The 14438-nt window shown below is 47.6% G+C and overlaps 1 protein-coding gene across 45 annotated transcripts in view; it reads right to left on the bottom strand.

Moving 5' to 3' along the window:
• Nucleotides 1-653: 653 nt before the first annotated feature.
• The window catches only part of MAP2 (microtubule associated protein 2), a 211735-nt gene continuing 197950 nt past the window's right edge, over nt 654-14438 (bottom strand). For 25 of the 45 annotated variants that reach the window (XM_054069490.1, XM_054069501.1, XM_054069489.1 and 22 more), the window contains 4 exons: nt 7345-7437; nt 5900-5981; nt 5120-5232; nt 654-4475 (listed from right to left, as the gene is read on the bottom strand). In XM_054069490.1, the coding sequence (XP_053925465.1) occupies nt 4260-4475; nt 5120-5232; nt 5900-5981; nt 7345-7437 (504 nt within the window). In that variant the 3' untranslated portion in view covers nt 654-4259. The remainder of the gene's footprint in view (nt 4476-5119; nt 5233-5899; nt 5982-7344; nt 7438-14438) is intronic. The other 20 variants (XM_054069512.1, XM_054069513.1, XM_054069515.1 and 17 more) reach the window with 3 other exon arrangements.

The following is a 14438-nucleotide window of genomic DNA, read 5'->3' as shown; positions in this document are numbered from 1 at the left end:
TACCCCACTACAGAATAAGCCGCACTCAGGCAGCAGGGATGGGGCAACCACCACTGCTCTGGGCAACCTGGGCCAGGGCCTCCCCACCCTCACACAGAAACATTTCTTCCTGAGATCCCATCTCAATCTCCCCTCTTTCAGCTGAAAACTGTTCCCCCTCATCCTGTCCCTGCCCTCCCTGATCAAGAGCCCCTCCCCAGCTTTCCTGGAGCCCCTTTCAGCACTCTAAGCTGCTCTACATTCTCCCTGCAGCCTTCTGTTCTGCAGGCTGAACAACCCCAACTCTCTCAGCCTGTCCTCGTACGGGAGGTGCTCCAGCCCTCACATGATCTCCGTGGCCTCCTCTGGACTCATTCCAACAGCTCCATGTCATTCCTGTGCTGAGGACTCCAGAATTGGACACAGGGCTCCAGGTGGGGTCTCACAAGAGCAGAGCAGAGCAGAGGGGCAGAATGCCCTCCCTCATTCTTTTGGTCCCATTTCTTTGGATGCAGCTCACTTCTTTCGATCTGCCTGGACTTCTCCTGGCAGCTCAACACCAGCAGGTGTATGATGCTGTTTCCCCACACAGGGCAGCAATGCGCAGTGGCTGAAAGCAGGAATGCAGAAGGGATCCCAAACAGTGCAAACCGACACAAGCAATTAGATGACAAGCGATTTTATTTTGCAAAACAATCACTATACAGCAACAAATACAATTGCAAATCGGATTGAAAAACATGAACTACCTACCACCAGCCATTCAAGAAATGCCTCTTTTATGGTAACAGGCTCTAGAATTATCAGAATAAACACAGGTTTGTAACAGCAGACGGTATTCCTTGACATCCCAGCATACAGCATGTTTATTTGTTGGCTTTTTCTCTTTGCTAAAGTTGAAGTGGCTTTTATACACTTGACTTTTCCAAGTGTGAACCTAATTTACCTTCCTGCAGTGGGAATCGCTAGAGTTGCAGAGGGAGTTGCGTTAGCAATCTGACTAGTGAGTGCACTCGACACACACCGAGGCTAGAAATCTACCTGCGTCGGTTTTCATAGCACACAAGATCTACTCTTCAAGGCTTCTGCCTTTGAAGGGACGTTTGTACTTGGGTTTCAAGCAGTATTTGGTCCAGCATGGAAAAAACTTCTGCTCACGTGTGGGGGTCCACACAGGCTGCCTCCCGACTCCCTTTGGGTCGTGTACGTAGGCAAACTCGGCTTTGTAAGCAGTCATGATGAGGTTACTACTGTACCTTAGCAGAGCGTCGAATGGACAACACCATTTACTGCTGTACAGTGAAAACAGAGCCCTCGTGGGCACACGATTTCCCTCATCGGAATGAGTTTTTCCTTTCCCGTTGCTGGACAGAGGTTTGCTCAGCTTTGTTTTCTTTACGCTTGTGGTTACATAGAAACAGCACTCTGCGGATGGGGCAGGAGCACTTTTTCTTTTGCCTCTACAACTTGATGGGTTATTAATCTGGGGCTCTCCCCTAGCTATCCAAAGAAGGTTTCACCATTCCTTTCGTCTGGATTAGCTCTGCTTTGTTACAGAATTGGGTCTCAGGCACCCAACAAACCTGCTGGCTCAACACGCCTGTGGAAAAGAAACACAACAGATGCAGTTTCCAGGGAGCTGGCTCTATCGGTTTGAGTGGGCATTACATATTTACAAACCCGTCGTTTTTAAAACCAACACTCTTCTTGAGAAGTTAAGATTAATATGAGCTTTTTCAGTGAACATCTAGAGTCATGTAACGTAACTTAGTTATTTAGTTATTTATTTAACAGCACAAAACTCTTTGATTTCTTTTCATCTAAGTCCACAGCGTTCTAGGATACTTTCTATGGAAGGATGATTACAGTTACAAAGGTCTGCTTGAATCAAGACAAGAAAGCTCATTTTAATGCATGAAATAAATGACTTGGTGTGTTACGCCACTCTAACTTTGGACTTGTAAGTGGGTTAACTAAGCTTCGCTTTCTGGAGTATCTCTCAATTTTAAAAGCAGAATAAAAAAACCCGATTCCCAGGTTAACACCATTCTCCCTCACTGGCGTTCAGCTCTGGAAAAGTCGAGGGTCAGCACAACCACAGACTCTCTCCCACATTGGCAAGAGGCATAAAAAAGCCCCATCGCAAGGCTAATTTGTATTAATTAATAGTAGGATCGGAGCAACATGTTATAAATACCATTTGGGTTTTTTTTCTTTGTCTGGAAAAACGTGAAGAGGCTTTTAATGCACCTCACTTGACACTGTTTCTGTGGGAATCCTTAGGATTGCTCTAAGCAAGAACCTAACAAATACAAGGCAGAAACCAGAATCCTCCTGATGCACTTAGCACGGTCCTAAACTCTCTGTCCTTTATATAAAACAACCAGCTTACAAACAGAATTAGCTACTTGATGTGTGAAAAAGCTTTTTGCAGAGCTGAAATGTCACATGTGGGGCTGGTAGGAGCTCATCTTCTGTAGAAGTTTGAGATGTGACCGTTTTGTTTTGTTTGTACGGCCGTGACAGCTCAGCCAAAATCCCCCTTTGGTCCATGAATATTTACTGTCCGGTGCCTGCATTTACTACTGGAATTCAACGATGGGGAGACCCTGCGCTATTAATGATTAGAATCTTTCTCTGCAGACATAAAAACCTTCCCTACGAGTCTTCTCCGCTCAAACGCCACCAGGCACGCGCGCACACACAAATTAAGAGGAAAAAGAACAGATCAAAAGCTTCCAACGTGCAACGTTAACCTAACACACGTATCAAGTATAGCTCAGCTGACAGTGCAAAGTTCAGTTCGGAGACTGCAAATGCAAAAGATCAGAGAATCCGCAAGGGTGTAAAACTGGTCCTTCCATAACATCTACTATACATATAGAATCAGCAGATTGTGATCCACTGACGAACAACGTTCCCGCATCACCTGCAGTGCTCGCCTAGTGTCCGTAAGTGCCGGAGCTCTCACAGGTGACTCCGGTGGATCGGGGGTTTGTGCCTCTCTGCCCTTTAGCTTTTATGAGCACTTCAACCCTTTTATAGTCAATACAATCCCACTTTGCTCAGATTTTAAGACGCCCTATTGACAGATGAATCGCTTACGGCAACCCAGTCTGGGGAGCTCATTTTGTTTACTCACGTACTAGAATTTACAGGCACCTCTTGTTTAGCGCTGTTAACCAAGTGCCTGTGCGTATACGTACGACAGCACTGAAGGAGTGGTAATGACATCTTAGTACTTTTTTTTCTGTGTTTCAACTTTAGCAAAAGAAAAAAAAATAAATAAATCGAACATTCACTGCTACTACAGGAGTTTGGACAAAAAAAAAGAAGAAAGAAAAAGAAAGAAAACAGAAAAAAAAAAAGCCAAAACCAAATCATTGTGGATTTCTTTACAAATCCAGACTCCAAACTCTGTCACCTTTGGAGACCCTTTCGCAAATGTCTGGACCCCACAAAAATCATACCTTTGTGAAGAAAGGGAGGAGAGGGGAGGGAACCTTTTTTTAGCATCACAGAAGAGACTTGCATCTGGCACTAAAACAGGGTCACGGCTTTTAGTTGGTACAGAAAGCAACTTCATGCTAAGGTTTTCATCTTTTTTAAATGTAGTCTTATGAATAGGGAAAAAAAAAACCCTGCTAACATCTACTTTTACATACCTAAAACTGCAACACCAAAGGGTGCAAGAGACACAGATACTGTGAATAAAGAAGTAGAATATTCAAGTATATGAGGAGGGCGTATCACAAATGGCCACAGAGAAATATATATATCTATAATACTGTATCAAACAGATGGAAAGGAGGTGAAACCGGTGGCGTGTACACAAATCTAGCCGCTTAACCAACTTTCTAATCAGACACAAGTCCATTGGGGTGGAAGTGCTTGCTTGCGACAGCTTTTATACATCACTTCCCCAAGCACGGTTCCAATGTTCTCAACTACTACTTTTAGTTATGAGTTAAATAATTTATTGGCTTTTCAGCTATACACTGACTGAAACCAGGTCCAAAAAAATGTTAATAACTTAATTCGACTTTTGTTCTACTTGTTTATACAAAATAACACTTTGTTTTTACTTAAACTTGAATTTCTCTATGTGCCCTTCCTTCTGGTAAGCAGACTGTTAATTTAACCTGGAATAACTTACAATGGGCAACGTTTCAGGTTTTATTTCCCCATCTATCAACAGAACAGTGAAATGAGCAAGAGCAAACAGTGCCAAGAGCTCATGCCTAAATATTATTACTTCATACAATGCAAAATGAGCAAATTCATAAGCCCTGCTTAGCCAGGGCTGCCGTGACGTCTTCAGCGAGGGTAGCAAGCTGGGGCGATTCGAGCAGGTTGATGCTTCCAGAGGAGGAGACGTTGCTGAGTCTGCGTGGTGAGGCCACGCTGGACCTACCTGGGGACTGCGTGATGATCTCAGCCCCGTGATCAACGCGGGCTTTAGCGTGCTCTCGGAAGTTTAGCTTCTGGCTGTCGATCTGCACCACGAAAGCAAAGCATTGACACATTATATAGTCACCACGTTATCTCATTAGAGGTCATCATTTGGGTCTCATTTTGATCACTTTTGAGAACTTTTACAAGGATTGAAGCTTCTTCGCTCTTAGAATAACTAAGATTGAAGATCTTTTCCCTCTGTCACAGTCTCTTCCTATTTCTGTCTCTGACGGACGCCTTACTGAGCAGAACCATTGCTCTTCACTGTGTGAAATTAAGAACCATTTTAGGGGCGCTGTAACCCGTCTCTGAAATCTGGTTTTTCAAACGCTTGCGGAGTGATTTTATTTTCAAGATGCCTTCCTCCTCTTTCACAAAGCAGTTCCGATCCCTTGGGATACCCACACTATGACCCTATCAGAGCACTCCTGTGCTCTACAGCTGTCCCACACGGGGTTTATCTGCAGGAACAAAGCCACTGCACAAATTACAAATTAACGATTCACCCTCAGCTTAGATGTGGGTGAGAGACTGGTCATTCCCAATTCCCCAGGGAGCAAACGGCACGTGAGGAAAAACAGATGTTTCCTACTCAATTCAGAGCCATTGCTGAGTTCACAGCGCTAATAATTTCACTGAGCCAGGGGCAGCGTGACAGCCTTTTCTCTGACAGCCATCCCCTTACCTTGACGTTACCACCGCCAGGGACGTGGTGGGCATTTTCCAGCGAACCAACTTTAGCCTGAGCTTTCTCTTTGAAATCCAGTTTCACGCTCTCAATTTTCACACGCCCACCTCCTGCAAAGAAAGAGGAAACACAGATGGAGAGGCTGGAATGGCTCAGGAGCAAGTCTGACCTGAGGCACGCGGGTACACTCACATTACTTCCTTTTGAGATCTCACAGTTTTAGGGAAGCACAGAACACCCTGGTGCCTGTTCAGTAAAATATGAACACTTCAAGAGATATTGAAACCGCAAGTGTGTGCTGCAGTTCTGGTGGTTTTCAAGGGATTTGAGCAGATGTTTAAGTATTTTGCTGACTTCAGTTTGCATTTCAGTATCTTATCAAACTGACATTAATCCACAGCAGCATTTGTCTGCATCACATCTCTATGTTACGTGGTCTCATATGTTTACAGAATCACAGAACGGTTTGGGTGGAAAGGGACCTCAAAGCCCATCCAGTCCCACCCCGTGCCATGGGCAGGGACACCTCCCACTGGATCAGGGGCTCCAAACCCCATCCAACCTGGCCTGGAACCCCTCCAGGGATGGGGCAGCCACCACTGCTCTGGGCAACCTGTTTATGTCATTACATACTTAGTTAAAAATAGTATTTTTATTACCAAAGTGTATTTACTGCCCCTTGGACTATAAAATAAAACAGCATCAGCCATGATTTCCCCTTCACACAACAGGATTAGGTCTCTGCTTTGCCCCACGTCCCAGAAACTCCTACCATACCTGGCTTGTGGTGGATATTCTTGAGTGAGCCACACTTGGAAGTTACATGACTCAAGTCGATCTTCTTGGTTACGATTTGTACCTGTTGGAAGCACAAATACACAAATTACAGGAATGAAAAGAAGCAAATAAATCAAAAGCAAAGCCCTGCAGAGGAAGAGGCCAAGTCTCTACAAACCACTGGAAAGGAGAGATGGTTAGTAGAAAACAGACCATGCCACAGAAGAGGAAACACCTGGATTAATACCCAGATTAATACAGCAAGCTTCCTGCCCACCTGGGGAAACGACAGTGCTGGGTTAAGCTTATACTATTAGCAAAAAGAAGAGGGGGGCAAAGCAGATCAGCCTGTGGGTTCTGAGCCTCCTCTCGGAGTGGATGCTCCGAAGCCCTGCATCAGGACCCATCCCATTTACTTCTGCTCTTGCCTGTGCATCCTGGCCGCTGGGAATGTCTTGGTGACTGACTTTTTGCCCTCCTCCCATCCATTTCATATTTTTCTGCATCGAAATACGGTAGGCATTTCAGCTCAATCCACTATGGAGGGGCTGATGGATCTCCTGCAGCTGTACCTGAGCTGGTGTTCAGCCAGCTGGCTCAGTGGTGCTCACCAGTGGCAGTGGCAGCATTAGTCCCCTCTGTCCTGCTCCTGCTCCATGCCCTGCTTCCAGACGTGTTGCCATGGCTCTGGTGAGCCCCAAACAGCCACAGAGCGACAAATCCTGCCTCACCACGCTCCCAACGAGCTCCCAGGCACAGCCCACGATCACAGCGACTGTATTATCAGGTCTAAAGAAGCTGCAGCCCCTCCAGGCCAGAAAAGAGCTCAAGGATAGCTGCGATGCCACTGGATCGCTCCCATCACCAGCAAGGACTCAAGCCAGCACTGGTGGCTGTAGGGAATCTGTTTGGATCAGACATGCCTACACTAGCTCTTCCATCCCATCATTTCCATCAGAGGGGCCAGGGCTGCCTCAAGTGACTGCTAGAAGTGACGGGTGTCTGGTCAAACCCTGAGCAACCTCAGTTTGTGGAACGGGAATAATGCTGTGGCGTCAGCACTCAGCACGCTGGCTGATCCTACCCTCTCTCAGAGCTCTCTTTGTCTCCACCTTTCGCTTTTCTTCTTCCTCCTCTCAGGACTGTCGCACTGGGAGATGCCCAGCTGGGAGGCTGGAGTCTCATTGGGAGCTGCAGGCTGGGAATCACTCTCTGGGTCTGCTCCCATGAAAGGCACTGAGCCATTTCAGCTCACGCTGGACTCTACTGTCCGCACCCTTGGGCGTTCAGAGCTAACCCTTCTTTCCTCATTTCCTTTTCCAAGTTCTGGAAACAGCAGCGAGAAGGAAAGCAGAGCTCAGAGGAAGGGAGACAGAGGGGGCTGGCTGTGCGAGCTGGGTCACCACAGCGGAGATGCCTGTTCACAGGCTGTCTGGACTACTTACATTTCCTCCCCCCGCGGAATGTTTGATGTTATCTCTGGAACCACACCGGGACTGAATATCGCTAAAATCGATCTTCTTGTTTAAAATCCTAACCTAAAAGGAATCGGAGGTAACTTACTATAAGCCATACAACACACAGCACCGGGGGACAGAGCACAGGAGCCAGGGTCATCCTTCCTCCTTCAGTGACTCCTTTTGACACTTGTATTGAAATGTGAGAAAGCAAACCATGCCAATATATGCCAGTACCAGGCTGTTTTTTCTTCTACCTCATGAAGTGGTGGTGAAACACAAAGGGGAATGGTTTTATAATGAAAAATACCGGACGTGGCTTTTATCTGAAAAGCTCAAAGAACTCCTTGCTTCCCTATACTTGCTAGTCCTTGGATAGCCTGTCCTAGGCTCTTTAGGGTGATTTTTCCTCAGCTGGCCACAAGGAGAAGATGGAACCCCTCCTTCCCACAGCTCAGCGCTCTAGACTTGGATGCAGAAAGTCCAGACCCAGCCAGTTCAGATGTGGGTTGTAATCCTGAGGTATTTCGCTCCTCTTTCTGCCATGCAGCCAGAACAACAGCTGCATCCATGCAAAAGACCTGTGAAAGACGGCTGACAAAATAATTAAACTGAAATCAGAGCTCTTTATTGCCCACTTTCTCTTTACTGCCATTAACTGCAGGGCAATACAGAACACAACGGCACCTGCAGACCTACAGCTTCTTACCACTTCAGGAACACAAGGTGGCTGCAAACCTGAAGTGCTCAGTGGGAGGAAGAACCACCCTGCACAGGTTCCGCTTCCTGGCTTCAGGTCCCCAAAACTGCCTCAGGCTCCCCAATAAATCTCAGACAATTCATTCCCTCTGTGCCTCACCTCTCTGCACGAGGAAAACCCTTAGAATCACAGAACCATTAAGGTCAGAAAAGCCCTCTAAGCTCATGCAGTCCAACCATCAGCCCAACTCCACCGTCCTGAAAAACACATGTCCCCAAGTGCTATGTTTGCACACTTTTTGAACCCCTCCAGGGATGGAGACTCCCCCACTGCCCCGGGCAGCCTCTGCCAGTGTTAACTGCTCTATTCGTGAAGACATTTTTCCTAATACCCAATCTAATCCTGGCCCTCAAGGCCATTTCCTCTCATCCCTTGCCGGGCTATCCAGTTTTGCAGCTCTTAGCTCCTGCAGTGGAGATAACATCACAATTTAGATAATGAATTAAATCTTCTGGTGCTGAGCACCTGGAGCGCACTCTCAATTTAAGTTTACTACTCCAAGAAGAAAGGCTGAGGGCCACACTTTGCAGCTAACATGAAGAATTACTTAGAATCCTAGAATGGCTTTGGTTGGAGGGCACCCTAAAGATCACCCAGTTCTTTGCAGAAAGCTGCTCCGTGGGTCCCACTCATTACAGATGACATAAACCATTAGCATGTTACGTGCATGCTTGCTCTAGCAGGTAAAGCTCTGTGGTGATGGCACACTCAGCAAGAAGAACAATCACAGCACCAGGAAACACCACAGCTGGCAGGTCACCTTCAGCAGGGCATCTCTGGGAGGCCATCTGACTCCTGTTTGTCTCTCTTCTCTCTGCTTAATCCATCCAAGTAAGCCCACGTACACCAAAACATAAATGCCTGTGGAGTTTTATGCCGTGCTTTCTCTCAGTACACTACTTGCTTTCAAATGTACCCCAGTGCCACACAGGACAGGCGTCACATCAGTTACAAAAACGCACATCAGATGTGCGGTCAGAGGCGGCTCCCAGGGAGCTTCAGGCCAGAGCACAAAGCCTTCCGAGCACGTTCTGAGCACATCTCTCAGCTACGGATCAGCCACACCTCTCAGAAATGGCCACAGGGATGAGTTTGCTCTGAAAATGCTGACTTAGGGGTCACGACAAGACCTCAGCGCTATGGACTGGGGGCGTTTAGATTAAAAACGGAGCCAAAGCAAGGTGAAAAGTTGAGAGGGTGCCTTTGACCAAGTGCCTAAAGGCTGATTGGCACCCGCAAGTCTTGACAGTTTATCAGTCTCTTGGCCCATGGACACGGCTAGCCAGGATGAAAAGGACCAATCACCTCGAATATGCTTTCTGTCTCGCTGTACCACTCACGTCCTGCGCTGAGGTCTGAAGTGAACTGAGTGATGTGCGTGTGTTCTGCTGGTTGTCTGGCACACGGAGGAACTGCGCTGATCCAGGTTTTCCCTGATGATCTGTTTCTCCCTTTCCTGGAAGATATCAATACCTGAAGTGTGTTGCCCCTGCCTGCACACCACGTCCCCCTCCAAAGCCGCTCCATCACTGCCCTCCTCAGCTGGACAGGGGAAAGAAAATATAGTGAATTCTCATGGGTTGAGATGAGGACAGCGAGAAATCACTTACTAATTAATGTCACTGGCAAACCAGACTCAAGATAGGGAAATTAGTCTAATTTACGGCCAATCAAATCAGAGTAGGATGATGAAAAATAAAAGCTAAATCTTAAAACACTCCCAACCTTCCCTTCTTCTTAGGCTTAACTTTACTCCTGAATTATTTACCTCCTCCCTGTGAATGGTGCAGCGGAACAGGGGTTACAGTCAGTTCATCACACGCTGTCTCTGCTGCCCCTTCCTCCTCAGGGGGAGGACTCCTCACACTCTTGAAGCTTTAAACTGCTTAATTTCTCTGTTTTATATTCTGCAGGAAGCCCTATCTCCTCTTGCCAGCAGCATCTCCCAAGCTTTCTCCCAGGTCTGCTAGACTGGGCAAATGGAACCCAACACACAACCGGCCAGCTGGTTGTCATCTCCGACTGTGGAGAAGGGGCTGAGTTATCCCTGCCTTTCCCCCAGTGAAGTGTTTCGCTGAGTCTGTTTCGTATCCAGTCAACAACTATCACCCAGCTTGGAGGCACCTCCTGTGTCTCCAGGGCCTGTTCCCTTGCCAGCACTGCCTGGAACGGCCCACGAGTTACAAACGAGGCGAGGAAGGCTGAGCCTGCCAGCCAGCCAGCGTGACTGCACGAGCTTTGTTTCCTTTGAGATACCAGTCTGGAAACATCAGAGGGAGAGTACCAGAGAGGGACAGGACCTACTGAGGCTGAAGAGAAGCTCTGGCTTGCAAACAAAGAACATAAACTGACTGTGAATTATTTGAAGCTGGAATCTGGAGGGAAATTTCTAACTATGGGAGCAGGGGAGCTCTGGAACTGACTCCCAAGGGAACAGAGCTATGACAAGAAAATGGTAAACGCTTAGGATGGCACTTGATAAAAGGAATTCAGTGATGCAGTTGTCTATGATAGAGACAGCATGAACACCATGAATCACCAGGAAGGCTTCTGTCTTCCTGAACATGTAGGTACATCTTGTGCAGGGGTGGAGGTGTGGCAGAGTTGTACACACAGGCGGTCCGTTGTGCTCATACTAAATCAAAGATCAAGACTGCTCATGCTCTCATTCAGGAAAGGGAACATTTTAGTCTGTGACAGAAACAGGACTGCTTTCTGTTCACACCCACTAAACATCCCAACAAGGTAAAGTCCTTACAGGCTCCCCCATAACCCTTGTGCCAACCTGCCAGGCTGAAATGTGCACTTTCTCTTCTGGAAGTTAGTATTTTGACCAGGGTCCTCAGCACTTGTTGTATCCATGTGAAGTTAAACCACAGTGGAAAATTTAAGCCTTACAGGCAACGCTGAGTTATTTCTACAAAATGACTTTGCTCAAGGATAAAACTGGCTTCTGAAGCCCTCCAAGTCCTACAGCCCACACCCCCACACTGTCCTCTGATGGCTCCTCAGCAACGGCCCCGAACTGATGTCCAGGGCAGATCATGTGCCAACGTACACTCGGTACAGCCTCACTGACTCACGCTACTTCGAGGTGATCCCCAGCAGGAATCAGACTCTGTGCTCCAACACCTTCAGTGCCGTTTGAATGCTGTCTGCCACAGCACCGAGAGATGCAGGGCATTTATGGGCAGCCTTCTAGGAAACCACGCGTTCAAAGTGTTTTTCTCAGAGTTCATTCAGATGAGGCATACACTGATCCATGCTCAGCAGGGTAAACTCAGTCCCTTCCTCTATACAATGGCCCAACTGGGAATCTAACCATGAAGAAGTTGTGGTCTGAGGGCAACATCTGCACTAGATCAGAGGGGGATGTTTTGGGTTATACTGGCTAACAGGAGGAGACGTGACAGGAGAGCAGTACCTGTGACTCTCCCCGTTAGACACATGCCTACCTACAGCCGTTCACAGAGAGGGAATTCGGATTTCGAAGTCTCCATGTACTGTTTCTTTCCTGACAGAGTAGTGAAGTGCTGGCAGAGGCTGTCCAGGGCAGTGGGGGAGTCTCCAGCCCTGGAGAGGTTCCAAAAAACAGTGTAGATGTGGCACTTCTGGACAAGGTTTAGCAGGCACGGTGGTGCTGGGCTGATGGTTGGACTGAAGGAGCTTCGTAGGCTTTCTCTCAGGCTGCGCTTATCTAATGGAAGGCTTGCCCGAGAACAGCCTGTACAGTTGAGCCTTGAATTCCTCTGGATAAAAAGCAAGATTCTTCTTCTGACTGATATTTTAGGAAAAGGAAGCACTCGTTGCCAGGCTCTAGCAAGTTTCAGAAAGTTTCTTTGAGGAAAGGTTCATAGAAATGAGCAGGGAATTGGGACTTTCTATCCAGATCTGAGATAGATAGATAGATAGATACATATATATATATATATATATATATACACCTCCAGATCTACCCGCTTGCTGCGTGGCTGGGACAGAGTAACATCATTGCTGTGCTTCAGCCATCTGTAAATGTGCATCATGCCCATTGAGGACAAACTCATTGGGAGCCACTCTCCAAAGGGTCACAGCCATCCCACGGGGCTCTAGCCAGTAACAAAGCTTCCATCAACTACGTCATTTCCTCTCGTCCTATCGCTTGCCATTTGGGGTAATTAATTCTTACGAGGTGCCTGGCTGTTACTATAGGGTGAGATTTTAAACCTCATGCATGCAATTCCAGTCTGCACAGCTCCAGTCACTTTGATGAAGCGATGCTGACTCACACCCACTGAAGTTCTCGCCCATGGCTGAGTTTTGGGGTATACACTGCAAGATTAAATTAAGAGGGATCTAGGTTGGCTCTATCCTTGGTTGCTGGCCCACAATGCTGTATAAATCGTCTGCCTGGTCAGTAATGAAAACATTCCTTTTCTCCTTCAATATAGAATCAAAGGATCATTTGGTTGGAAAAGACCTTTCAGATCGTTGAGTTCAACTGTACCTGTCCACAACAAACCACATCCACAGACAGAATTTCAAGGGAAAAAAGCTAAACAGAAAAGAGAAACCCCATTCTTGGCACCTGAAGCAGATTTCCAGCCCCTCCCCGCCATTCCCCCATGCTTCCCTTGGGCTGTCTGAGAAATAACAGATGCAAATGGGTTCCTCTGGAAAGCACAGCATTTCCTCCCCAGCTGACGTGGTGTGAAAATCCACCCGAAGCCCAGCAGACAGCCCTGCGAGCGAGTCGCCTCTGAGCTTTGCCAAGAATGATACATTTCACCGTACTCTACTGTAAAGAGAAAACCAGACATCCACCTGCCAGCTGCATCACAGCGAGGAGAAGCCCTGGTTTCTCCAGCCTGCAGAATAGCAGTTAAACACACCTCAAGCCATCGACTCTTAGGGGCTCAATCCAGTGCAAAGGTAGCTTGCTCCTTCCCCCCGAAGCAGGCTTTTCCCCCCACTGCCCCGTCAGGCAGAACAATTTCTCCCTTTATCTTTGTTTCTGTGGCCGGCACGTCAGAGCTGAAGTAAAACCAGTCTGCTGCCTGATGAGTTTTTGATGAAATCCAAGACTGAAGCATTGCATGTCTTGATGTAGTCAGCATCCAGACATCCCCTGCTTCCACATTTCTTCACCTCAGCCTCTGGCGGTTTCAGAGTGCTGCTGCTTTCTCGAGGACAGCTGCAAGCTGAGTGAAGACCTTGTGCTAGGTTCAGATATGTCCCCGGTGAAAGGACACTCTGTCTCCAAATGACACTTTTGGGCTGCATATCTGTATTCCTTTAGTGATCTGCATGTCACGTTTATGTATTTAGCTTGCCCAGATATACACTGGCTTTTTGTCCGCTTGTTTTTCCTGTCGTTCTTGCTATCAGCAATCCCGGTCCAGAATATAAAACCTGAGCAGCTTTCTGTTTGCTTCATGCATCGTCACTAAAAGCAGACAGCGGATAACAGCTCATTCCAGCCAGTGCAACCTGCCACCAGACATTAAAGAACGGAGCAGACACAAGGAAATGAAATTAGCTTTCACGTCCTCCTCCTCTCACAGACCCTATAAAATTCAGCTGCTGAAGCTGGAAAAGAATGAATCCCAAACCCTCTTGTCTAGACTGAGCAACGACGAGGCATAAAGGAAAACTCAGCAAGTGTCTTAGCCCAACCCACAGTGCAGTGGCCACACACCACTGGGAAATAAAAAGTGCTTCAGCCTCAGTGACATTGTGTCTGTCCAGCAGATGTCCCCTGGGATCCTGGGAAGAGCGAAGCACCAACTGCTGTGCTGCACTTCCCTGCCCAGCAAAGACTCCGTGCACCTCTGCAAAACTAAGGGAATTTGCTGTCTAGGCACAGGGTGTGCAAGGAATTACCATCTGCCATGGCCCCACGGTCTTGCACGGCTGCCACAGTCCACAGGGAGCAGGGACAGGCTAAGGTGGAGCTGGTTTTGAGCCACACGTCCAGCAGCTGGGCTCGTTATGAGGAATGCTAATCCAGATGCACAGTCTGAACTTGTGCTCCGAGCCTCCTGGAGCCCCCGTGCACCCCGACCATCTGCTGCGCAAGATGTCCGAAGAGAGTGGAACAGGCACTCCTCAAAAGAAAGGCAGAAGGACCTTTGCTGAGGCGTTAACTTCTTGACTTTAGCTGAGCAACTGGCTACTGCCCAACTCTTGGAAAGCACGGAATCAGTGAATTCACCATGAAAACAGGCTCAAGGCCCAGGAGATACCTTACTGTTTCACACACATGCCTGGTGTTTTGACTCTGGAAGACCTGCAGTAGGCATAGCACTGCAATGTTTAAGTTTTGACCCCATTTATTGTTTTT

Source organism: Cuculus canorus, chromosome 6 (genome assembly GCF_017976375.1).
Source record: "Cuculus canorus isolate bCucCan1 chromosome 6, bCucCan1.pri, whole genome shotgun sequence".
In the NCBI taxonomy this organism is placed as follows: domain Eukaryota; kingdom Metazoa; phylum Chordata; class Aves; order Cuculiformes; family Cuculidae; genus Cuculus; species Cuculus canorus.
This window is presented reverse-complemented; position numbering and strand designations above follow the sequence as displayed.